The sequence below is a fragment of the Hyperoodon ampullatus genome (genome assembly GCF_949752795.1).
Source record: "Hyperoodon ampullatus genome assembly, chromosome: 5".
Taxonomy (NCBI): Eukaryota; Metazoa; Chordata; class Mammalia; order Artiodactyla; family Ziphiidae; genus Hyperoodon; species Hyperoodon ampullatus.
The window spans coordinates 72,894,682-72,920,727 of record NC_136918.1 but is presented as its reverse complement, the minus strand read 5'-3'; the positions used below and the strand labels follow the sequence as shown (position 1 = coordinate 72,920,727).

The following is a 26,046-nucleotide window of genomic DNA, read 5'->3' as shown; positions in this document are numbered from 1 at the left end:
ACCATATTGGTTGTCCAATGCTGGCCACTCCAGAGAAACCTCGGAGCCCAGGAACGGGCAGCGTTACCTCCACAGGGAGGCCACCTGTGTATAAACACACCTGGGGCCACTCAGGATTCCCTGGTTGCCATGCAGATCACAGTTTCTGCTCTCCCAAGCAACCTTTCCCCACCTGGATTGTCCAGGAGGGAGCCAGTCCAGCTCTGGCAGGCAGTGCCTTCTGGGAGGAGCCAGCAAATCCCATGTTTCAGTGATTATCTCACCCAAAACTTCATAGTTCTCGGGAAAAACCACCCCGATCCAACAAGGTGGCCACGCCTCCCTCTGATCTCAGTTACTTCAGGACGAGGGACCAAGACATGCACCTCCTCAGGACATCCTCCTGGGCCTCCTGAGACTTGCACACACCTACTGGTCCCGCTGACATCCGTCCACATGTACCAGCTGACAACCGTCCTTAGTGGGTGCAGAAAATCAAACACACAGATCACACAAACACCCCCTCACACACACACACACACACACACACACACACACACACACACACCAGCCATATTTTAACGAATTGCTGGTGTAATTACTCTGATTCCCAAGTGTTTCTAAATAAGCTCTCTGTCCTCATGTTAATCCACGTGGTGGCAAAAGAACCTTGTTGGCAAAGGAACACATTAAAGATGGTTCTGTGTTTCTGTGTGGGGTTTTTTGGTTGGTTTGTTTTTAACTCTTCTATTCTGTGCAGCACAAATGCACCGAAAATGTTGGGATGGCTGTCCTTGGAATGCAAAGCTTTCCTTTCAAACCCAGCTGTGTCATCATCCATCATCTAACTAGCTTCATATCCCTCTCCTTCCCCTTCCCCTTCCACATCCCCTTCCCTTTCACCTTCCCATTCTCCTTCTTCTTGGCACACATGCCAGGTGACCAGTGAATGCGAAACTGACTTTGTCTTCTGGATGCCAAGGACAAGCACTGAAAATAACTTCCTTTTCTTGTGAAACCTCTACATGTGGCATGCCCCTTTCTCTGGTCTCTCCATGGCATATGAGCAAGGGGGTGGGTTTCAGGGTACCTGAAATAGTCCCAAACTGTTGAGGACCATGGGTAGACCCTCGATAAGCACTCAAGCTTAGTATGTGAATTATCGGGAACTCAAAACGCAGCCAAGGAAATACTTTAGGAGTGGGAGGCAATGACGTCCTGGGGGTGATGAGCGAAGTGGGAATGGTACTCGAGGCAAGCTAGGCTCTAGGTTCTCTCTGCATTTGGGAAAGTACAGTGACACACCTACGCATGAGGGACTCAGAGTTGGGGAATTCCACAGAGAGCAAAAGTATGTGTGGAATGTGGAAAGGTGTGAAAACGAGAGAGCACTGGACCCCAAGCTTTCTGTGAAAGGAGGACGAGGCCGGCAGCTTCAAAGGGACCTGGGAGTTTCCGAACACGCCTTCCATTCCAACACCCACTTGCCTCATGGGATTCCTTCCAGGTTCTCAATTTGCAAGGAAGGGTTCCCCACCATCTGAGGCTATTTACATAAATAGGGGCGGGGCATCCTCCTCCATTATAAATTCTGAGCTTCTGAGTACTGAACAGTTGGCCAGCAGTTTCCGTGCCATCCGTTTGGGTCTCCCACTATGGATTCGTCCAGCTCGTCCGTCACATACAGCACCTCCAGAGGTACGTTGCCCTCAGCATCTGGGCTCTGGGGTTGGATCATCCAAATACACTCATGCACCTCCCCACCCCAACGGTTGGTCACCACGAAGATTGAAGTTTCCCAGTGACCACCAACTGGCACAGACAGATATGCTGGGACATGTTTCTGGAATCAGTTGGGCAAAAGGATGCACCTTGGTTTGGGCATTTCACGTACATATTTCTGGTTTGCTGGTTCGTTTGTTTTCCTTCTTGAAATCGACATGGAAGTTGGTAGCCCTGTTGCCTGACAATGGCTTCTCTACCAAAAATCCCAGCCTGTGGTTGCAGTGAATGGCACACGAGTGTTTGAAAACGTTCCCAACTAAACTGATACTCTTTTCCAGTTGACCATGTTTGGGATTTTGAGTTGGTTTTGCATGTTCTATTCTTGCTGTTGTTACGGATTTGCTCCCTTTGGTTTCATGTTCCATTTGAAGTGGTTAACTTCTATGGTGTCCATGGAAAGAATCCACATCCAGTATGTATTGGGAATAGAGGAAAAAGAGAGTTTTTCTTTGAGCACAACTGAAAGCTAGAGCCTGGGAAAGAGATTCCAGGAGCACTCGAACTGTCTCTAATTGGACTCCAAGGTAGGCACTGCAGGAGTCTCTGGAAAGCCAAAATCCGCAGTGTGACACATCCGTTCCTTGAGTGCCTTCCAAAGATTTTCCTTGGAGCTGGCAGGAAGGAAGGGCGCTTTTAAAGGAAGTCCCCTATAGGGGTCCGAAACCATTGCCTTGCTTTGCCTCCTTCCATGGGGAGACTTGGTGATGACACTACGTCACCAGCTGCCAGCTGCTAGAGCAGGTAGCCCTTGCAGAAGGGTTGGTGTTGTCCTAGAGTTGGAGAGAGTTCAGGAAACTCAAGATGTCAGGGGTGTGCTGGATGTGCCTGAAACCACACCCACCCTGGCCATCACAGCTGGCTCCCGCCTTAGAAGGCAGGAAAGGAGCACCCATGTATTCCCTTACCACCAGGAAGACGCAACCTCAAATAGGACAGGGGTGGGGGAAGCCCTTCAAGGCTGCCCAACTGAATGAATAGCAGGAGCACACGGCGAGTCAGCATGACCTCGGTGCCTAGAAAGGGAAACCCATCTTCCGAGGAGTACCGGGCGGTTGTGGGTGTGTGGGTGGGTGGGCACCATCAGACGGGTCACCACGCTGGTCCTTATCTCAAAAAGCTAGGTCTTCTAAACAATCTTCTTGTGCGTTCTGTGTCGGGGGTTGGCTTGTGTGTTTGTCTGGCTTCGTTTGGCTTTCGTCTCATTTCCTTTCAAATAGTGAAAACACAGGTACTCTGTGCAAATGACAGGCCAGAAGCCGCACTCCTCTCATTAGCATAGAGGTCGAGGTAAATCTGGTAGAAGCCATCAAGACTTTCCCAGGCCTCCACAAGTGGAAAATCCTTCCACCCATTTTGGTCACGTTAGCCTGTTTTTCTAGGGCTCTCCCCTTCTGTTTGCATGGCGTCCTGGGGATCCTTGGCGAGTAGTGAGGGGATCCCCATAGCCTTGACCCTCAGCTTAGCTTGAGCCCCCATGGTCCCACTCAGCGTGGCTTTTGGGGTGTACCCACGGTTGTTCCAAATGCAGAGTCTTCCCCTGGCTTAGAGATTTTTCAAGTGGCACAAGGACCAGCGCTGGACTGGTACCATTGGTTTGAACCTCCATGGATTCGCCCCTGACACATTCCCCCTTTTCTCTCCCACAGGCCGACTCTCAAGACCATTGCAAAGGAGGAGGCTTGTTCTGAGGCTGAATCAGAAGGACACCCTGCAAGCACTCTTTCAACAGAACCCCTACCCCGGGGTAACGACCAGAGAACGGCTGTCGCGAGAGCTGGGCATTGCAGAAAGCAGAATTCAGGTACGTCCGAGTCTCTCGATCCATTCTCCCTCTCGGGGTCCATGTCCAGACGCAAGTCACCCTATGCCCGTTGGAGTCCTTGCTCTTGGGGCTTCCTCTTCGGGGTGTTCCAGACAGAAGGGACTCGAATCTTGGCAAGGAACGTGGCTCCCTTTGGGAAACGCAGCCAGACTGAGCTGTGTGGCGAGCGGTCCATTCAAATGGGTGGTCAAGAAAAAGGGTGAGGGGCCGCGGAAGCAGGGGGGCCTGGTGGTGCCAAGGAGGTGTTCCCTAAATGGCTGGCCTCCTAGGAACTAGCTGTGCTGAAGACTTCCCTCTCTGGGTAGGTTGGAGAGGAGTCACCAAAGGTAGGAACACCCCTCCTGCGACCATACGAAGCGTCGCCAAAGACTGATTGACAATCCCTATGAACACTTTTGCTCAGGGTGTCAAATTTTCCACACACCACCATCAGAAACATCTAAAAGCATGCACACACACACGCACACAAGCACAGGCCCATACTGCAGGTCGGCCTCGGGGAATGAGGTAGCATGCACACTGCTTCACTGTTGAAGACAAGGACACATATTCTGAAGATGGGGAGCGGGTTCATAAGAGCCTCCTGACCTCACAGTGATGGAGGCATGTAGTCACTGAGAAGTAACTGTCAATGAGTAGTTCCCAGGCAGCATGGGAAGAGTAGTTGTCATGGGGGCACTTACTAAGGGATATGATTGCGTGTCATGAGACAGTACTGCCTCTGGGGACATAAGAGAGGCAGGGAAACATGAATCGGTCATGGACCAGACCGAAGGGGAGGCAAAGAGACCAAATGAGGGAAAGCAGATGGAGCCTGAGAGCCTGGGACAGAGACAGAGAGAGGGGAAGGCAGGCAGGCAGTCAGGTGGGCAGGCAGGCGGGTGGCAACAGAGACAGATGTCAACAGGTACATGCAGAGAATCATAGACAGAGACCAAAAGAGCCACAGAGAAACTGGTAGTTTTGATGAGAACGGGTGGGGCGTGGGAGAGAGAGAGAGAGAGAGGTACCTATCCATCCCATTCTGACTGTGGGAAAGCAAGCATTGCCTCCTCCTGTGTCACAAGTCATTACTCTGGACACCAGTAAGGTGACTCGAAGAGGAAGGATTGTTTCCATGGACACAGATTGTGTATAATGGAATCTGGTGCACTTCTTCACAGGTGAAAGCTGGAGTCTACATTCTACGTGCTAGTAAGAGTTCAGTCCCTGTGCACTGTAAATATTTCCACTGGGGGCAGACGGGCCATACTGGGTCTCCATTAGTCGGCTTGTTGCTGGCTGGCTGGCTGGCTGGTGCATTTGTGCATTTGTTTTATGGTGCATCCCTGCAATAGATAGTGGAAGTACGTGCATAAGCATTGAAAGACAAGGCTTTCTTTCTTTGTACCCAGGTTTGGTTTCAAAACCAGCGAAGAAGATGCCTAAAGCAGAGCCGATTGCTGTCCGAGAATGGCTTCAAAGGAGGGCAGTCGCAGTCACTGCGGCCGCCACCACCTGAGGCTTTGACTCGAGGTAAGTTCCCAGCATTCGTAAGTCATTTCCCCAGAGCATCTCTATGAGACAGAATCATCTCTGGACGTGGATGACCATGGGAGGCCAAGAACGCTTCAGAGAGGATACCATGATATCTTGGGTTCTTGCCCCATTCCTGCTCCACACAGGATCATCATGCCCCTGTTGGAGGGTGGGGAGATGCATGGCCAGGAAGGCTTGGAATCTTTGGGTCCGGAACCTGCCTGGATGTGCAGAAATCCCTTCTTCCATCACATGGGGCATTTTCACATAGCACTGAATAAGATGTATCGATGTATCGATCTTAATCTATGACATACCACTTCCTACATACCACACACTGGATCTGCTGTGAACGTGCTGAAATTGGCCTGACTGTCCTCTCTTCTCTGTGTGTCCTCCTTTAGAAAACTTGGGAAGAGAGGCCAGGCGAAAGAGGACTTTGATCTCTCCTTCTCAAACAAGGGTCCTTGTGCAAGCCTTTGAGAGGGATCGATTTCCATCTATTGCTGCCAGGGAAGAATTGGCTCACCAGACAGGAATACCCGAACCTCGAATCCAGGTAAGTTCTCCACCAGTGGGTGGAACTTGGCTTCTCCCAAGAGAAAGGAGTGTTAACCATTGCGACGGGTTGCTGCTGGCTATATGTAGGCTTGGAGAGGGGGGATTGGGAGGACGTTCCCTTCATCCTATGAATACGCCAAGGGGGCTGACCTGAAGGCATCCATTTCCAGAAGAGGAGAGGGCAATGGAAGTCCTGGGCAGCCAGGGAGGGGCCTGAGGTTGTAGCTGGGCAATGACGGCTCTCCTCAAAGGCAGGGGTGGGGAGGGGTGGGGAGGGGTGGGGTGGGTCCTGTGTTGCCCTGACGTCCTCCCGCATTTTCAAGAGCCAAGGCGAAAGCTTTAGGGAAAATGGCCCTTAGATGAGGCCCACCAGTACTTGCCATGAGCCTGACAGATTGGAGGGTGCGGAAGGGCAGGGCAGAGTGGACTGGGGCGGGCCGGGAATGGGGCGGCTGCAAGTTGATCTGGACTGTCACGCTGCTAATGTTCCTGTCACCCCATATGGTTCCCTAGGTATGGTTCCAGAACCGAAGAGCTCGGCACCCAAAGCAGAGCGCTTGTGGGCCTGTGAATGGCCTGGCCGAAGGCCCAGATGCCACATCAGCCGTGACTGCCCCGTCGGACCAAAGTCCCTGGCCCACTGTCCATAGCACCTCTCATCATTATCCTCCCTCTCATGCCCCTGAGAGCATGCAATCCTTTGCTGCGGCCACTCCTGTTTTCTCCCCCTCCTTTCTTGTGCCAGGGGCTGCCTCTGGGTGTTGTGTGGGCCAGCCGTTGATGTTCATCGTGGTCCAGCCCAGCCTGGCAGCACTTCAGGGATGCCAGAACCCACAGCCTCTTCCGGCCACAGTTCCGTGGGGTGAAGGGACACATGCTCTCATCGCCAGTGGGCAGCCTGCCCAGGGGGGCATCGGGCTGCCTGCACCGCCAGAGACAGACTTCTGGCAGCAGCAGGCAACCTCAGGTGAAGAGACACCTCCCCAGCTGGAGCAACAGCCCCAGCACTCAGCCCTTCCAGGCTCCTCAAGCCTCCTGGACGAACTCTTGTCAGACGAGGATATTCTGGACAAGGCACGCCCTTTTCTGAATGCGGACCCTGAGGAAGAGGAACTTGCGGCAACCCTCGAAGCCCCCCTCAGCGAGGAAGAATTCCAGGCCCTGCTCGACATGCTGCCAGGCTCCCCAGTGCCACAGGTTTAGGGGGAGTAAGGAAGGCCTTCCCCCGAGCCCCTTTCAAGCCTCCTTTCCTGGGAGGCAGAGCCATGGGGGAGAGAAAGAAGAAGGAATAAGCAACGCTCATCATAGTGTCTGGCAGGGAGACCAAGGCAAGAAGACTGTCGACAGCAATTGCGCTGTGCCCACGAGCGATGCCATGCTCCACACAGACTGTCATGAAGCATGGGCACCAGAAGGGACACCCTCTCTGAAGCCTCAAGGAATTCTAGCCGTTCAATGATAACGAGGAGGACCCAACGCTGAACTGGATTTCCCCGTTGTATGTGACATTCCATTGATCCAATCAATAAATCTTGGCACTCACTTCAAGTTCTCGGTTGTGCTTTGGTCGCTTTGTATTCTCCTGCGTTTCCTTGGGGAGGTGAAATCCCTCCCTTGGCCTGGGACAGCATGGGAGGATGGTCCAGATGCCCGTGTCTAGTCCCGTAGCTTGTAGCCACAAATACACCTTAGTGGAATCACGAAAACACTCTCACAGTGACAACCTTCACTTGCTTTCTGGGTGCATGGTGTGGAAGGGTTCCTCGAGGGCATTGCCTTTGTACAGAAGGACAGAACTCTGCAAAAACTTTCATTGCCAGGGCTCATAGTAACCACTGTGCCCGGTATATTATGCAGGCAAATAATCTCTCTCCGTCCCTCTCTCTCTCCTATTGTGTGTCCACAGCCACACGCTACACGCACACACCTCTCAAAAGATAAGCCTAGTTACAACTAAAGTGATGCACAAATGAACTGAAAAGCCAAATCCATGTGGCATCGTAACGTCATCGCAGATCATCCCTTCCACTGCTTCTTTCAAAACTATTTTCCAACACATGTGCCTCATACCCTCTGTGTTGAGTGATTCTCAACTGGCTCAATCCGTGCGCCCCATGTTCAGCATGGGTGTGTCAGTGGCACGAAACATTAAAATAATCTGAGAGTTGCCACTTGATTGTCTATACAACAATGAATCTGATTCTCTAGCTACACCTGCATCCGGGTCTCTAGCTCTAATGTGTGCATATCTCGGCAGATCCATCTAGTCCTCAACTCCCTCCCAGTCACACCCCAGTCTTAGGCTCCCCTTTCTCCAGAGCTCTAGAGCAATATACAGCCCTCTCTCTTTCTCTCTCTCTCCCTCTCCCTCTCTCTGTCACTGTCTCTCTCTGTCTCTCTGTATCTCTCTCTCTGTCTCTCTCTCTCTCTCTCTCTCTCTCTCTCTCTCTCTCCTTCCTTTCGATTTGCAGAAAGGAAACATCAGTTTCAAGAGCCACACAGGGGGCATAGGGCTTCTGGGGAAAGAATCTGGCCACGGTAGCCTCAGGACAAGTAGTACTGAAGATGTGGAAAGAGACAGCTTATGGAAAAGTTGGTGCTTTCAAGAGGGCGGGAGGAACACTGGGTCACAGTGTGCCGGGAAACACTGAGATGCTTGTGGGTGGCAGGACTTGCACAGACTCTAGCTAGAGCTAGGAGCTGGTGCTTTACCATATTGGTTGTCCAATGCTGACCACTCCAGAGAAACCTCGGAACCCAGGAACGGGCAGCGTTACCTCCACAGGGAGGCCACCTGTGTATAAACACACCTGGGGCCACTCAGGATTCCCTGGTTGCCATGCAGATCACAGTTTCTGCTCTCCCAAGCAACCTTTCCCCACCTGGATTGTCCAGGAGGGAGCCGGTCCAGCTCTGGCAGGCAGTGCCTTCTGGGAGGAGCCAGCAAATCCCATGTTTCAGTGATTATCTCACCCAAAACTTCATAGTTCTCGGGAAAAACCACCCCGATCCAACAAGATGGCCACGCCTCCCTCTGATCTCAGTTACTTCAGGACGAGGGACCAAGACATGCACCTCCTCAGGACATCCTCCTGGGCCTCCTGAGACTTGCACACACCTACTGGTCCCGCTGACATCCGTCCACATGTACCAGCTGACAACCGTCCTTAGTGGGTGCAGAAAATCAAACACACAGATCACACAAACACCCCCTCACACACACACACACACACACACACACACACACACACACACACACACACCAGCCATATTTTAACGAATTGCTGGTGTAATTACTCTGATTCCCAACTGTTTCTAAATAAGCTCTCTGTCCTCATGTTAATCCACGTGGTGGCAAAAGAACCCTGTTGGCAAAGGAACACATTAAAGATGGTTCTGTGTTTCTGTGTGGGGTTTTTTGGTTGGTTTGTTTTTAACTCTTCTATTCTGTGCAGCACAAATGCACCGAAAATGTTGGGATGGCTGTCCTTGGAATGCAAAGCTTTCCTTTCAAACCCAGCTGTGTCATCATCCATCATCTAACTAGCTTCATATCCCTCTCCTTCCCCTTCCCCTTCCACATCCCCTTCCCTTTCACCTTCCCATTCTCCTTCTTCTTGGCACACATGCCAGGTGACCAGTGAATGCGAAACTGACTTTGTCTTCTGGACGCCAAGGACAAGCACTGAAAATAACTTCCTTTTCTTGTGAAACCTCTACGTGTGGCGTGCCCCTTTCTCTGGTCTCTCCATGGCATATGAGCAAGGGGGTGGGTTTCAGGGTACCTGAAATAGTCCCAAACTGTTGAGGACCATGGGTAGACCCTCGATAAGCACTCAAGCTTAGTATGTGAATTATCGGGAACTCAAAACGCAGCCAAGGAAATACTTTAGGAGTGGGAGGCAATGACGTCCTGGGGGTGATGAGCGAAGTGGGAATGGTACTCGAGGCAAGCTAGGCTCTAGGTTCTCTCTGCATTTGGGAAAGTACAGTGACACACCTACGCATGAGGGACTCAGAGTTGGGGAATTCCACAGAGAGCAAAAGTATGTGTAGAATGTGGAAAGGTGTGAAAACGAGAGAGCACTGGACCCCAAGCTTTCTGTGAAAGGAGGACGAGGCCGGCAGCTTCAAAGGGACCTGGGAGTTTCCGAACACGCCTTCCATTCCAACACCCACTTGCCTCATGGGATTCCTTCCAGGTTCTCAATTTGCAAGGAAGGGTTCCCCACCATCTGAGGCTATTTACATAAATAGGGGCGGGGCATCCTCCTCCATTATAAATTCTGAGCTTCTGAGTACTGAACAGTTGGCCAGCAGTTTCCGTGCCATCCGTTTGGGTCTCCCACTATGGATTCGTCCAGCTCGTCCGTCACATACAGCACTTCCAGAGGTACGTTGCCCTCAGCATCTGGGCTCTGGGGTTGGATCATCCAAATACACTCATGCACCTCCCCACCCCAACGGTTGGTCACCACGAAGATTGAAATTTGCCAATGACCACCAATTGGCACAGACAGATATGCTGGGACATGTTTCTGGAATCAGTTGGGCAAAAGGATGCACCTTGGTTTGGGCATTTCACGTACATATTTCTGGTTTGCTGGTTCGTTTGTTTTCCTTCTTGAAATCGACATGGAAGTTGGTAGCCCTGTTGCCTGACAATGGCTTCTCTACCAAAAATCCCAGCCTGTGGTTGCAGTGAATGGCACACGAGTGTTTGAAAACGTTCCCAACTAAACTGATACTTTTTTCCAGTTGACCGTGTTTGGGATTTTGAGTTGGTTTTGCATGTTCTATTCTTGCTGTTGTTACGGATTTGCTCCCTTTGGTTTCATGTTCCATTTGAAGTGGTTAACTTGTATGGTGTCCATGGAAAGAATCCACATCCAGTATGTATTGGGAATAGAAGAAAAAGAGAGTTTTTCTTTGAGCACAACTGAAAGCTAGAGCCTGGGAAAGAGATTCCAGGAGCACTCGAACTGTCTCTAATTGGACTCCAAGGTAGGCACTGCAGGAGTCTCTGGAAAGCCAAAATCCGCAGTGTGACACATCCGTTCCTTGAGTGCCTTCCAAAGATTTTCCTTGGAGCTGGCAGGAAGGAAGGGCGCTTTTAAAGGAAGTCCCTATAGGGGTCCGAAACCATTGCCTTGCTTTGCCTCCTTCCATGGGGAGACTTGGTGATGACACTACGTAACCAGCTGCCAGCTGCTAGAGCAGGTAGCCCTTGCAGAAGGGTTGGTGTTGTCCTAGAGTTGGAGAGAGTTCAGGAAACTCAAGATGTCAGGGGTGTGCTGGATGTGCCTGAAACCACACCCACCCTGGCCATCACAGCTGGCTCCCGCCTTAGAAGGCAGGAAAGGAGCACCCATGTATTCCCTTACCACCAGGAAGACGCAACCTCAAATAGGACAGGGGTGGGGGAAGCTCTTCAAGGCTGCCCAACTGAATGAATAGCAGGAGCACACGGCGAGTCAGCATGACCTCGGTGCCTAGAAAGGGAAACCCATCTTCCGAGGAGTACCGGGCGGTTGTGGGTGTGTGGGTGGGTGGGCACCATCAGACGGGTCACCACGCTGGTCGGTCCTTATCTCAAAAAGCTAGGTCTTCTAAACAATCTTCTTGTGCGTTCTGTGTCGGGGGTTGGCTTGTGTGTTTGTCTGGCTTCGTTTGGCTTTCGTCTCATTTCCTTTCAAATAGTGAAAACACAGGTACTCTGTGCAAATGACAGGCCAGAAGCCGCACTCCTCTCATTAGCATAGAGGTCGAGGTAAATCTGGTAGAAGCCATCAAGACTTTCCCAGGCCTCCACAAGTGGAAAATCCTTCCACCCATTTTGGTCACGTTAGCCTGTTTTTCTAGGGCTCTCCCCTTCTGTTTGCATGGCGTCCTGGGGATCCTTGGCGAGTAGTGAGGGGATCCCCATAGCCTTGACCCTCAGCTTAGCTTGAGCCCCCATGGTCCCACTCAGCGTGGCTTTTGGGGTGTACCCACGGTTGTTCCAAATGCAGAGTCTTCCCCTGGCTTAGAGATTTTTCAAGTGGCACAAGGACCAGCGCTGGACTGGTACCATTGGTTTGAACCTCCATGGATTCGCCCCTGACACATTCCCCCTTTTCTCTCCCACAGGCCGACTCTCAAGACCATTGCAAAGGAGGAGGCTTGTTCTGAGGCTGAATCAGAAGGACACCCTGCAAGCACTCTTTCAACAGAACCCCTACCCCGGGGTAACGACCAGAGAACGGCTGTCGCGAGAGCTGGGCATTGCAGAAAGCAGAATTCAGGTACGTCCGAGTCTCTCGATCCATTCTCCCTCTCGGGGTCCATGTCCAGACGCAAGTCACCCTACGCCCGTTGGAGTCCTTGCTCTTGGGGCTTCCTCTTCGGGGTGTTCCAGACAGAAGGGACTCGAATCTTGGCAAGGAACGTGGCTCCCTTTGGGAAACGCAGCCAGACTGAGCTGTGTGGCGAGCGGTCCAGTCAAATGGGTGGTCAAGAAAAAGGGTGAGGGGCCGCGGAAGCAGGGGGGCCTGGTGGTGCCAAGGAGGTGTTCCCTTAATGGCTGGCCTCCTAGGAACTAGCTGTGCTGAAGACTTCCCTCTCTGGGTAGGTTGGAGAGGAGTCGCCAAAGGTAGGAACACCCCTCCTGCGACCATACGAAGTGTCGCCAAACACTGATTGACAATCCCTATGAACACTTTTGCTCAGGGTGTCAAATTTTCTACACACCACCATCAGAAACGTCTAAAAGCATACACACACACTCACACACAAGCACAGGCCCATACTGCAGGTCGGCCTCGGGGAATGAGGTAGCATGCACACTGCTTCACTGTTGAAGACAAGGACACATATTCTGAAGGTGGGGAGCGGGTTCATAAGAGCCTCCTGAACTCACAGTGATGGAGGCATGTAGTCCCTGAGAAGTAACTGTCAATGAGTAGTTCCCAGGCAGCATGGGAAGAGTAGTTGTCAGGGGGGCACTTAGTAAGGGATATGATTGCATGTCATGAGACAGTACTGCCTCTGGGGACATAAGAGAGGCAGGGAAACATGAATCGGTCATGGACCAGACCGAAGGGGAGGCAAAGAGACCAAATGAGGGAAAGCAGATGGAGCCTGAGAGCCTGGGACAGAGACAGAGAGAGGGGAAGGCAGGCAGGCAGTCAGGTGGGCAGGCAGGCGGGTGGCAACAGAGACAGATGTCAACAGGTACATGCAGAGAATCATAGACAGAGACCAAAAGAGCCACAGAGAAACTGGTAGTTTTGATGAGAACGGGTGGGGCGTGGGAGAGAGAGAGAGAGAGAGGTACCTATCCATCCCATTCTGACTGTGGGAAAGCAAGCATTGCCTCCTCCTGTGTCACAAGTCATTACTCTGGACACCAGTAAGGTGACTCGAAGAGGAAGGATTGTTTCCATGGACACAGATTGTGTATAATGGAATCTGGTGCACTTCTTCACAGGTGAAAGCTGGAGTCTACATTCTACGTGCTAGTAAGAGTTCAGTCCCTGTGCACTGTAAATATTTCCACTGGGGGCAGACGGGCCATACTGGGTCTCCATTAGTCGGCTTGTTGCTGGCTGGCTGGCTGGTGCATTTGTGCGTTTGTTTTATGGTGCATCCCTGCAATAGATAGTGGAAGTACGTGCATAAGCATTGAAAGACAAGGCTTTCTTTCTTTGTACCCAGGTTTGGTTTCAAAACCAGCGAAGAAGATGCCTAAAGCAGAGCCGATTGCTGTCCGAGAATGGCTTCAAAGGAGGGCAGTCGCAGTCACTGCGGCCGCCACCACCTGAGGCTTTGACTCGAGGTAAGTTCCCAGCATTCGTAAGTCATTTCCCCAGAGCATCTCTATGAGACAGAATCATCTCTGGACGTGGATGACCATGGGAGGCCAAGAACACTTCAGAGAGGATACCATGATATCTTGGGTTCTTGCCCCATTCCTGCTCCACACAGGATCATCATGCCCCTGTTGGAGGGTGGGGAGATGCATGGCCAGGAAGGCTTGGAATCTTTGGGTCCGGAACCTGCCTGGATGTGCAGAAATCCCTTCTTCCATCACATGGGGCATTTTCACATAGCACTGAATAAGATGTATCGATGTATCGATCTTAATCTATGACATACCACTTCCTACATACCACACACTGGATCTGCTGTGAACGTGCTGAAATTGGCCTGACTGTCCTCTCTTCTCTGTGTGTCCTCCTTTAGAAAACTTGGGAAGAGAGGCCAGGCGAAAGAGGACTTTGATCTCTCCTTCTCAAACAAGGGTCCTTGTGCAAGCCTTTGAGAGGGATCGATTTCCATCTATTGCTGCCAGGGAAGAATTGGCTCACCAGACAGGAATACCCGAACCTCGAATCCAGGTAAGTTCTCCACCAGTGGGTGGAACTTGGCTTCTCCCAAGAGAAAGGAGTGTTAACCATTGCGACGGGTTGCTGCTGGCTATATGTAGGCTTGGAGAGGGGGGATTGGGAGGACGTTCCCTTCATCCTATGAATACGCCAAGGGGGCTGACCTGAAGGCATCCATTTCCAGAAGAGGAGAGGGCAATGGAAGTCCTGGGCAGCCAGGGAGGGGCCTGAGGTTGTAGCTGGGCAATGACGGCTCTCCTCAAAGGCAGGGGTGGGGAGGGGTGGGGAGGGGTGGGGTGGGTCCTGTGTTGCCCTGACGTCCTCCCACATTTTCAACAGCCAAGGCGAAAGCTTTAGGGAAAATGGCCCTTAGATGAGGCCCACCAGTACTTGCCATGAGCCTGACAGATTGGAGGGTGCGGAAGGGCAGGGCAGAGTGGACTGGGGCGGGCCGGGAATGGGGCGGCTGCAAGTTGATCTGGACTGTCACGCTGCTAATGTTCCTGTCACCCCATATGGTTCCCTAGGTATGGTTCCAGAACCGAAGAGCTCGGCACCCAAAGCAGAGCGCTTGTGGGCCTGTGAATGCCCTGGCCGAAGGCCCAGATGCCACATCAGCCGTGACTGCCCCGTCGGACCAAAGTCCCTGGCTCACTGTCCATAGCACCTCTCATCATTATCCTCCCTCTCATGCCACTGAGAGCACGCAATCCTTTGCTGCGGCCACTCCTGTTTTCTCCCCCTCCTTTCTTGTGCCAGGGGCTGCCTCTGGGTGCTGTGTGGGCCAGCCGTTGATGTTCATCGTGGTCCAGCCCAGCCTGGCAGCACTTCAGGGATGCCAGAACCCACAGCCTCTTCCGGCCACAGTTCCGTGGGGTGAAGGGACACATGCTCTCATCGCCAGTGGGCAGCCTGCCCAGGGGGGCATCGGGCTGCCTGCACCGCCAGAGACAGACTTCTGGCAGCAGCAGGCAACCTCAGGTGAAGAGACACCTCCCCAGCTGGAGCAACAGCCCCAGCACTCAGCCCTTCCAGGCTCCTCAAGCCTCCTGGACGAACTCTTGTCAGACGAGGATATTCTGGACAAGGCACGCCCTTTTCTGAATGCGGACCCTGAGGAAGAGGAACTTGCGGCAACCCTCGAAGCCCCCCTCAGCGAGGAAGAATTCCAGGCCCTGCTCGACATGCTGCCAGGCTCCCCAGTGCCACAGGTTTAGGGGGAGTAAGGAAGGCCTTCCCCCGAGCCCCTTTCAAGCCTCCTTTCCTGGGAGGCAGAGCCATGGGGGAGAGAAAGAAGAAGGAATAAGCAACGCTCATCATAGTGTCTGGCAGGGAGACCAAGGCAAGAAGACTGTCGACAGCAATTGTGCTGTGCCCACGAGCGATGCCATGCTCCACACAGACTGTCATGAAGCATGGGCACCAGAAGGGACACCCTCTCTGAAGCCTCAAGGAATTCTAGCCGTTCAATGATAACGAGGAGGACCCAACCCTGAACTGGATTTCCCCGTTGTATGTGACATTCCATTGATCCAATCAATAAATCTTGGCACTCACTTCAAGTTCTCGGTTGTGCTTTGGTCGCTTTGTATTCTCCTGCGTTTCCTTGGGGAGGTGAAATCCCTCCCTTGGCCTGGGACAGCATGGGAGGATGGTCCAGATGCCCGTGTCTAGTCCCGTAGCTTGTAGCCACAAATACACCTTAGTGGAATCACGAAAACACTCTCACAGTGACAACCTTCACTTGCTTTCTGGGTGCATGGTGTGGAAGGGTTCCTCGAGGGCATTGCCTTTGTACAGAAGGACAGAACTCTGCAAAAACTTTCATTGCCAGGGCTCATAGTAACCACTGTGCCCGGTATATTATGCAGGCAAATAATCTCTCTCCGTCCCTCTCTCTCTCCTATTGTGTGTCCACAGCCACACGCTACACGCACACACCTCTCAAAAGATAAGCCTAGTTACAACTAAAGTGATGCACAAATGAACTGAAAAGCCAAATCCATGTGGCATCGTAACGTCATTGCAGATCATCCCTTCCACTGCTTCTTTCAAAACTATTTTCCAACACATGTGCCTCATACCCTCTGTGTTGAGTGATTCTCAACTGGCTCAATCCGTGCGCCCCATGTTCAGCATGGGTGTGTCAGTGGCACGAAACATTAAAATAACCTGAGAGTTGCCACTTGATTGTCTATACAACAATGAATCTGATTCTCTAGCTACACCTGCATCCGGGTCTCTAGCTCTAATGTGTGCATATCTCGGCAGATCCATCTAGTCCTCAACTCCCTCCCAGTCACACCCCAGTCTTAGGCTCCCCTTTCTCCAGAGCTCTAGAGCAATATACAGCCCTCTCTCTTTCTCTCTCTCTCCCTCTCCCTCTCTCTGTCACTGTCTCTCTCTGTCTCTCTATATCTCTCTCTCTGTCTCTCTCTCTCTGTCTCTCTCTCTCTGTCTCTCTCTCTCTCTCTCTCTCTCTCTCTCTCTCTCCTTCCTTTCGATCTGCAGAAAGGAAACATCAGTTTCAAGAGCCACACAGGGGGCATAGGGCTTCTGGGGAAAGAATCTGGCCACGGTAGCCTCAGGACAAGTAGTACTGAAGATGTGGAAAGAGACAGCTTATGGAAAAGTTGGTGCTTTCAAGAGGGCGGGAGGAACACTGGGTCACAGTGTGCCGGGAAACACTGAGATGCTTGTGGGTGGCAGGACTTGCACAGACTCTAGCTAGAGCTAGGAGCTGGGGCTTTACCATATTGGTTGTCCAATGCTGACCACTCCAGAGAAACCTCGGAACCCAGGAACGGGCAGCGTTACCTCCACAGGGAGGCCACCTGTGTATAAACACACCTGGGGCCACTCAGGATTCCCTGGTTGCCATGCAGATCACAGTTTCTCCTCTCCCAAGCAACCTTTCCCCACCTGGATTGTCCAGGAGGGAGCCGGTCCAGCTCTGGCAGGCAGTGCCTTCTGGGAGGAGCCAGCAAATCCCATGTTTCAGTGATTATCTCACCCAAAACTTCATAGTTCTCGGGAAAAACCACCCCGATCCAACAAGATGGTCACGCCTTCCTCTGATCTCAGATACTTCAGGACGAGGGACCAAGACATGCACCTCCTCAGGACATCTTCCTGGGCCTCCTGAGACTTGCACACACCTACTGGTCCCGCTGACATCCGTCCACATGTACCAGCTGACAACCGTCCTTAGTGGGTGCAGAAAATCAAACACACAGATCACACAAACACCCCCTCACACACCCCCTCACACACACACACACACACACACACACACACACCAGCCATATTTTAACGAATTGCTGGTGTAATTACTCTGATTCCCAACTGTTTCTAAATAAGCTCTCTGTCCTCATGTTAATCCACGTGGTGGCAAAAGAACCCTGTTGGCAAAGGAACACATTAAAGATGGTTCTGTGTTTCTGTGTGGGGTTTTTTGGTTGGTTTGTTTTTAACTCTTCTATTCTGTGCAGCACAAATGCACCGAAAATGTTGGGATGGCTGTCCTTGGAATGCAAAGCTTTCCTTTCAAACCCAGCTGTGTCATCATCCATCATCTAACTAGCTTCATATCCCTCTCCTTCCCCTTCCCCTTCCACATCCCCTTCCCTTTCACCTTCCCATTCTCCTTCTTCTTGGCACACATGCCAGGTGACCAGTGAATGCGAAACTGACTTTGTCTTCTGGACGCCAAGGACAAGCACTGAAAATAACTTCCTTTTCTTGTGAAACCTCGACGTGTGGCGTGCCCCTTTCTCTGGTCTCTCCATGGCATATGAGCAAGGGGGTGGGTTTCAGGGTACCTGAAATAGTCCCAAACTGTTGAGGACCATGGGTAGACCCTCGATAAGCACTCAAGCTTAGTATGTGAATTATCGGGAACTCAAAACGCAGCCAAGGAAATACTTTAGGAGTGGGAGGCAATGACGTCCTGGGGGTGATGAGCGAAGTGGGAATGGTACTCGAGGCAAGCTAGGCTCTAGGTTCTCTCTGCATTTGGGAAAGTACAGTGACACACCTACGCATGAGGGACTCAGAGTTGGGGAATTCCACAGAGAGCAAAAGTATGTGTAGAATGTGGAAAGGTGTGAAAACGAGAGAGCACTGGACCCCAAGCTTTCTGTGAAAGGACGACGAGGCCGGCAGCTTCAAAGGGACCTGGGAGTTTCCGAACACGCCTTCCATTCCAACACCCACTTGCCTCATGGGATTCCTTCCAGGTTCTCAATTTGCAAGGAAGGGTTCCCCACCATCTGAGGCTATTTACATAAATAGGGGCGGGGCATCCTCCTCCATTATAAATTCTGAGCTTCTGAGTACTGAACAGTTGGCCAGCAGTTTCCGTGCCATCCGTTTGGGTCTCCCACTATGGATTCGTCCAGCTCGTCCGTCACATACAGCACCTCCAGAGGTACGTTGCCCTCAGCATCTGGGCTCTGGGGTTGGATCATCCAAATACACTCATGCACCTCCCCACCCCAACGGTTGGTCACCACGAAGATTGAAATTTGCCAATGACCACCAATTGGCACAGACAGATATGCTGGGACATGTTTCTGGAATCAGTTGGGCAAAAGGATGCACCTTGGTTTGGGCATTTCACGTACATATTTCTGGTTTGCTGGTTCGTTTGTTTTCCTTCTTGAAATTGACATGGAAGTTGGTAGCCCTGTTGCCTGACAATGGCTTCTCTACCAAAAATCCCAGCCTGTGGTTGCAGTGAATGGCACACGAGTGTTTGAAAACGTTCCCAACTAAACTGATACTCTTTTCCAGTTGACCGTGTTGGGATTTTGAGTTGGTTTTGCATGTTCTATTCTTGCTGTTGTTACGGATTTGCTCCCTTTGGTTTCATGTTCCATTTGAAGTGGTTAACTTCTATGGTGTCCATGGAAAGAATCCACATCCAGTATGTATTGGGAATAGAAGAAAAAGAGAGTTTTTCTTTGAGCACAACTGAAAGCTAGAGCCTGGGAAAGAGATTCCAGGAGCACTCGAACTGTCTCTAATTGGACTCCAAGGTAGGCACTGCAGGAGTCTCTGGAAAGCCAAAATCCGCAGTGTGACACATCCATTCCTTGAGTGCCTTCCAAAGATTTTCCTTGGAGCTGGCAGGAAGGAAGGGCGCTTTTAAAGGAAGTCTCCTATAGGGGTTCAAAATCATTGCCTTGCTTTGCCTCCTTCCATGGGGAGACTTGGTGATGACACTACGTCACCAGCTGCCAGCTGCTAGAGCAGGTAGCCCTTGCAGAAGGGTTGGTGTTGTCCTAGAGTTGGAGAGAGTTCAGGAAACTCAAGATGTCAGGGGTGTGCTGGATGTGCCTGAAACCACACCCACCCTGGCCATCACAGCTGGCTCCCGCCTTAGAAGGCAGGAAAGGAGCACCCATGTATTCCCTTACCACCAGGAAGACGCAACCTCAAATAGGACAGGGGTGGGGGAAGCCCTTCAAGGCTGCCCAACTGAATGAATAGCAGGAGCACACGGCGAGTCAGCATGACCTCGGTGCCTAGAAAGGGAAACCCATCTTCCGAGGAGTACCGGGCGGTTGTGGGTGTGTGGGTGGGTGGGCACCATCAGACGGGTCACCACGCTGGTCCTTATCTCAAAAAGCTAGGTCTTCTAAACAATCTTCTTGTGCGTTCTGTGTCGGGGGTTGGCTTGTGTGTTTGTCTGGCTTCGTTTGGCTTTCGTCTCATTTCCTTTCAAATAGTGAAAACGCAGGTACTCTGTGCAAATGACAGGCCAGAAGCCGCACTCCTCTCATTAGCATAGAGGTCGAGGTAAATCTGGTAGAAGCCATCAAGACTTTCCCAGGCCTCCACAAGTGGAAAATCCTTCCACCCATTTTGGTCACGTTAGCCTGTTTTTCTAGGGCTCTCCCCTTCTGTTTGCATGGCGTCCTGTGGATCCTTGGCGAGTAGTGAGGGGATCCCCATAGCCTTGACACTCAGCTTAGCTTGAGCCCCCATGGTCCCACTCAGCGTGGCTTTTGGGGTGTACCCATGGTTGTTCCAAATGCAGAGTCTTCCCCTGGCTTAGAGATTTTTCAAGTGGCACAAGGACCAGCGCTGGACTGGTACCATTGGTTTGAACCTCCATGGATTCGCCCCTGACACATTCCCCCTTTTCTCTCCCACAGGCCGACTCTCAAGACCATTGCAAAGGAGGAGGCTTGTTCTGAGGCTGAATCAGAAGGACACCCTGCAAGCACTCTTTCAACAGAACCCCTACCCCGGGGTAACGACCAGAGAATGGCTGTCGCGAGAGCTGGGCATTGCAGAAAGCAGAATTCAGGTACGTCCGAGTCTCTTGATCCATTCTCCCTCTCGGGGTCCATGTCCAGACGCAAGTCACCCTACGCCCGTTGGAGTTCTTGCTCTTGGGGCTTCCTCTTCGGGGTGTTCCAGACAGAAGGGACTCGAATCTTGGCAAGGAACCTGGCTCCCTTTGGGAAACGCAGCCAGACTGAGCTGTGTGGCGAGCGGTCCATTCAAATGGGTGGTCAAGAAAAAGGGTGAGGGGCCGCGGAAGCAGGGTGGCCTGGTGGTGCCAAGGATGTGTTCCCTTAATAGCTGGCCTCCTATGAACTAGCTGTGCTGAAGACTTCCCTCTCTGGGTAGGTTGGAGAGGAGTCACCAAAGGTAGGAACACCCCTCCTGCGACCATACGAAGCGTCGCCAAAGACTGATTGACAACCCCTATGAACCCTTTTGCTTAGGGTGTCAAATTTTCCACACACCACCATCAGAAACGTCTAAAAGCATGCACACACACACGCACACAAGCACAGGCCCATACTGCAGGTCGGCCTCGGGGAATGAGGTAGCATGCACACTGCTTCACTGTTGAAGACAAGGACACATATTCTGAAGATGGGGAGCGGGTTCATAAGAGCCTCCTGACCTCACAGTGATGGAGGCATGTAGTCACTGAGAAGTAACTGTCAATGAGTAGTTCCCAGGCAGCATGGGAAGAGTAGTTTTCATGGGGGCACTTACTAAGGGATATGATTGCGTGTCATGAGACAGCACTGCCTCTGGGGACATAAGAGAGGCAGGGAAACATGAATCGGTCATGGACCAGACCAAAGGGGAGGCAAAGAGACCAAATGAGGGAAAGCAGATGGAGCCTGAGAGCCTGGGACAGAGACAGAGAGAGGGGAAGGCAGGCAGGCAGTCAGGTGGGCAGGCAGGCGGGTGGCCACAGAGACAGATGTTAACAGGTACGTGCAGAGAATCGTAGACAGAGACCAAAAGAGCCACAGAGAAACTGGTAGTTTTGATGAAAACTGGTGGGGCGTGGGAGAGAGAGAGAGAGAGAGGTACCTATCCATCCCATTCTGACTGTGGGAAAGCAAGCATTGCCTCCTCCTGTGTCACAAGTCATTACTCTGGACACCAGTAAGGTGACTCGAAGAGGAAGGATTGTTTTCATGGACACAGATTGTGTATAATGGAATCTGGTGCACTTCTTCACAGGTGAAAGCTGGAGTCTACATTCTACGTGCTAGTAAGAGTTCAGTCCCTGTGCACTGTAAATATTTCCACTGGGGGCAGACGGGCCATACTGGGTCTCCATTAGTCGGCTTGTTGCTGGCTGGCTGGCTGGCTGGTGCGTTTGTGCATTTGTTTTATGGTGCATCCCTGCAATAGATAGTGGAAGTACGTGCATAAGCATTGAAAGACAAGGCTTTCTTTCTTTGTACCCAGGTTTGGTTTCAAAACCAGCGAAGAAGATGCCTAAAGCAGAGCCGATTGCTGTCGGAGAATGGCTTCAAAGGAGGGCAGTCGCAGTCACTGCGGCCGCCACCACCTGAGGCTTTGACTCGAGGTAAGTTCCCAGCATTCGTAAGTCATTTCCCCAGAGCATCTCTATGAGACAGAATCATCTCTGGACGTGGATGACCATGGGAGGCCAAGAACGCTTCAGAGAGGATACCATGATATCTTGGGTTCTTGCCCCATTCCTGCTCCACACAGGATCATCATGCCCCTGTTGGAGGGTGGGGAGATGCATGGCCAGGAAGGCTTGGAATCTTTGGGTCCGGAACCTGCCTGGATGTGCAGAAATCCCTTCTTCCATCACATGGCGCATTTTCACATAGCACTGAATAAGATGTATCGATGTATCAATCTTAATCTATGACATACCACACACTGGATCTGCTGTGAACGTGCTGAAATTGGCCTGAATGTCCTCTCTTCTCTGTGTGTCCTCCTTTAGAAAACTTGGGAAGAGAGGCCAGGCGAAAGAGGACTTTGATCTCTCCTTCTCAAACAAGGGTCCTTGTGCAAGCCTTTGAGAGGGATCGATTTCCATCTATTGCTGCCAGGGAAGAATTGGCTCACCAGACAGGAATACCCGAACCTCGAATCCAGGTAAGTTCTCCACCAGTGGGTGGAACTTGGCTTCTCCCAAGAGAAAGGAGTGTTAACCATTGCGACGGGTTGCTGCTGGCTATATGTAGGCTTGGAGAGGGGGGATTGGGAGGACGTTCCCTTCATCCTATGAATACGCCAAGGGGGCTGACCTGAAGGCATCCATTTCCAGAAGAGGAGAGGGCAATGGAAGTCCTGGGCAGCCAGGGAGGGGCCTGAGGTTGTAGCTGGGCAATGACGGCTCTCCTCAAAGGCAGGGGTGGGGAGGGGTGGGGAGGGGTGGGGTGGGTCCTGTGTTGCCCTGACGTCCTCCCGCATTTTCAAGAGCCAAGGCGAAAGCTTTAGGGAAAATGGCCCTTAGATGAGGCCCACCAGTACTTGCCATGAGCCTGACAGATTGGAGGGTGCGGAAGGGCAGGGCAGAGTGGACTGGGGCGGGCCGGGAATGGGGCGGCTGCAAGTTGATCTGGACTGTCACGCTGCTAATGTTCCTGTCACCCCATATGGTTCCCTAGGTATGGTTCCAGAGCCGAAGAGCTCGGCACCCAAAGCAGAGCGCTTGTGGGCCTGTGAATGGCCTGGCCGAAGGCCCAGATGCCACATCAGCCGTGACTGCCCCGTCGGACCAAAGTCCCTGGCCCACTGTCCATAGCACCTCTCATCATTATCCTCCCTCTCATGCCCCTGAGAGCATGCAATCCTTTGCTGCGGCCACTCCTGTTTCCTCCCCCTCCTTTCTTGTGCCAGGGGCTGCCTCTGGGTGCTGTGTGGGCCAGCCATTGATGTTCATCGTGGTCCAGCCCAGCCTGGCAGCACTTCAGGGATGCCAGAACCCACAGCCTCTTCCGGCCACAGTTCCGTGGGGTGAAGGGACACATGCTCTCATCGCCAGTGGGCAGCCTGCCCAGGGGGGCATCGGGCTGCCTGCACCGCCAGAGACAGACTTCTGGCAGCAGCAGGCAACCTCAGGTGAAGAGACACCTCCCCAGCTGGAGCAACAGCCCCAGCACTCAGCCCTTCCAGGCTCCTCAAGCCTCCTGGACGAACTCTTGTCAGACGAGGATATTCTGGACAAGGCACGCCCTTTTCTGAATGCGGACCCTGAGGAAGAGGAACTTGCGGCAACCCTCGAAGCCCCCCTCAGCGAGGAAGAATTCCAGGCCCTGCTCGACATGCTGCCAGGCTCCCCAGTGCCACAGGTTTAGCGGGAGTAAGGAAGGCCTTCCCCCGAGCCCCTTTCAAGCCTCCTTTCCTGGGAGGCAGAGCCATGGGGGAGAGAAAGAAGAAGGAATAAGCAACGCTCATCATAGTGTCTGGCAGGGAGACCAAGGCAAGAAGACTGTCGACAGCAATTGCGCTGTGCCCACGAGCGATGCCATGTTCCACACAGACTGTCATGAAGCATGGGCACCAGAAGGGACACCCTCTCTGAAGCCTCAAGGAATTCTAGCCGTTCAATGATAACGAGGAGGACCCAACGCTGAACTGGATTTCCCCGTTGTATGTGACATTCCATTGATCCAATCAATAAATCTTGGCACTCACTTCAAGTTCTCGGTTGTGCTTTGGTCGCTTTGTATTCTCCTGCGTTTCCTTGGGAAGGTGAAATCACTCCCTTGGCCTGGGACAGCATGGGAGGATGGTCCAGTTGCCCGTGTCTAGTCCCGTAGCTTGTAGCCACAAATACACCTTAGTGGAATCACGAAAACACTCTCACAGTGACAACCTTCACTTGCTTTCTGGGTGCATGGTGTGGAAGGGTTCCTCGAGGGCATTGCCTTTGTACAGAAGGACAGAACTCTGCAAAAACTTTCATTGCCAGGGCTCATAGTAACCACTGTGCCCGGTATATTATGCAGGCAAATAATCTCTCTCCGTCCCTCTCTCTCTCCTATTGTGTGTCCACAGCCACACGCTACACGCACACACCTCTCAAAAGATAAGCCTAGTTACAACTAAAGTGATGCACAAATGAACTGAAAAGCCAAATCCATGTGGCATCGTAACGTCGTCGCAGATCATCCCTTCCACTGCTTCTTTCAAAACTATTTTCCAACACATGTGCCTCGTACCCTCTGTGTTGAGTGATTCTCAACTGGCTCAATCCGTGCGCCCCATGTTCAGCATGGGTGTGTCAGTGGCACGATACATTAAAATAATCTGAGAGTTGCCACTTGAATGTCTATACAACAATGAATCTGATTCTCTAGCTACACCTGCATCCGGGTCTCTAGCTCTAATGAGCGCATATCTCGGCAGATCCATCTAGTCCTCAACTCCCTCCCAGTCACACCCCAGTCTTAGGCTCCCCTTTCTCCAGAGCTCTAGAGCAATATACAGCCCTCTCTCTTTCTCTCTCTCTCCCTCTCCCTCTCTCTGTCTCTCTCTCTGTCACTGTCTCTCTCTGTCTCTCTCTCTGTCTCTCTGTCTCTCTCTCTCTGTCTCTGTCTCTCTCTCTCTCCTTCCTTTCATCTTGCAGAAAGGAAACATCAGTTTCAAGAGCCACACAGGGGGCATACGGCTTTTGATGAAAGAATCTGTCCATGGTTGCCTCAGGACAAGTAGGACTTAAGATGTGGAAAGTGACAGCTTATGGAAAAGTTGGTGCTTTCAGGAGGGTGGGAGGAACACTCGGTCACAGTGTGCCGGGAAACACTGAGATGCTTGTGGGTGGCAGGACTTGCACAGACTCTAGCTAGAGCTAGGAGCTGGGGCTTTACCATATTGGTTGTCCAATGTTGGCCACTCCAGAGAAACTTCCGAGCCCAGGAACGGGCAGCGTTACCTCCACAGGGAGGCCACCTGTGTATAAACACACCTGGGGCCACTCAGGATTCCCTGGTTGCCATGCAGATCAAAGTTTCTGCTCTCCCAAGCAACCTTCCCCACATGGATTGTCCAGGAGGGAGCCGGTCCAGCTCTGGCAGGCAGTGCCTTCTGGGAGGAGCCAGCAAATCCCATATTTCAGTGATTATCTCACCCAAAACTTCTTAGTTTTCGGGAAAAACCACCCCGATCCAACAAGATGGTCATGCCTCCCTCTGATCTCAGTTACTTCAGGACGAGGGACCAAGACATGCACCTCCTCAGGACATCCTCCTGGGCCTCCTGTGACTTGCACACACCTACTGGTCCCGCTGACATCCGTCCACATGTACCAGCTGACAACCGTCCTTAGTGGGTGCAGAAAATCAAACACACAGATCACACAAACACACCCTCACACACACACACACACACACACACACACACCAGCCATATTTTAATGAATTGCTGGTGTAATTACTCGGATTCCCAACTGTTTCTAAATAAGCTCTCTGTCCTCATGTTAATCCACATGGTGGCAAAAGAACCTTGTTGGCAAAGGAACACATTAAAGCTGGTTTTGTGTTTCTGTGTGGGGTTTTTTGGTTGGTTTGTTTTTAACTCTTCTATTCTGTGCGGCACAAATGCACCGAAAATGTTGGGATGGCTGTCCTTGAAATGCAAATCTTTCCTTTCAAACCCAGCGGTGTCATTATCCATCATCTAACTAGCTTCATATCCCTCTACTTCCCCTTCCCCTTCCACATCCCCTTCCCTTTCACCTTCCCATTCTCCTTCTTCTTGGCACAC

The 26,046-nt window shown here is 51.9% G+C and overlaps 3 protein-coding genes across 3 annotated transcripts; all 3 read left to right on the top strand.

Moving 5' to 3' along the window:
* Positions 1–1,634: 1,634 nt before the first annotated feature.
* LOC307053758 (double homeobox protein 4-like protein 4) lies at positions 1,635–6,868 on the top strand (the record flags this gene model as incomplete). The annotated part of the gene is made up of 5 exons (XM_079705240.1): positions 1,635–1,677; positions 3,411–3,565; positions 4,981–5,101; positions 5,509–5,663; positions 6,179–6,868. The coding sequence occupies 5 exons, from the start codon at positions 1,635–1,637 to the stop codon at positions 6,866–6,868; spliced, it is 1,164 nt and encodes a 387-aa protein (XP_079561366.1).
* Positions 6,869–11,144: 4,276 nt separating this feature from the next.
* On the top strand, positions 11,145–15,248 carry LOC307053757 (double homeobox protein 4-like protein 4; the record flags this gene model as incomplete). The annotated part of the gene is made up of 5 exons (XM_079705239.1): positions 11,145–11,244; positions 11,795–11,949; positions 13,361–13,481; positions 13,889–14,043; positions 14,559–15,248. 5 exons carry the CDS (start codon positions 11,145–11,147, stop codon positions 15,246–15,248), a joined length of 1,221 nt encoding a protein of 406 aa, XP_079561365.1.
* Positions 15,249–18,417: 3,169 nt separating this feature from the next.
* LOC307053756 (double homeobox protein 4-like protein 4) lies at positions 18,418–23,636 on the top strand (the record flags this gene model as incomplete). The annotated part of the gene is made up of 5 exons (XM_079705238.1): positions 18,418–18,460; positions 20,193–20,347; positions 21,763–21,883; positions 22,277–22,431; positions 22,947–23,636. 5 exons carry the CDS (start codon positions 18,418–18,420, stop codon positions 23,634–23,636), a joined length of 1,164 nt encoding a protein of 387 aa, XP_079561364.1.
* Positions 23,637–26,046: the final 2,410 nt, after the last annotated feature.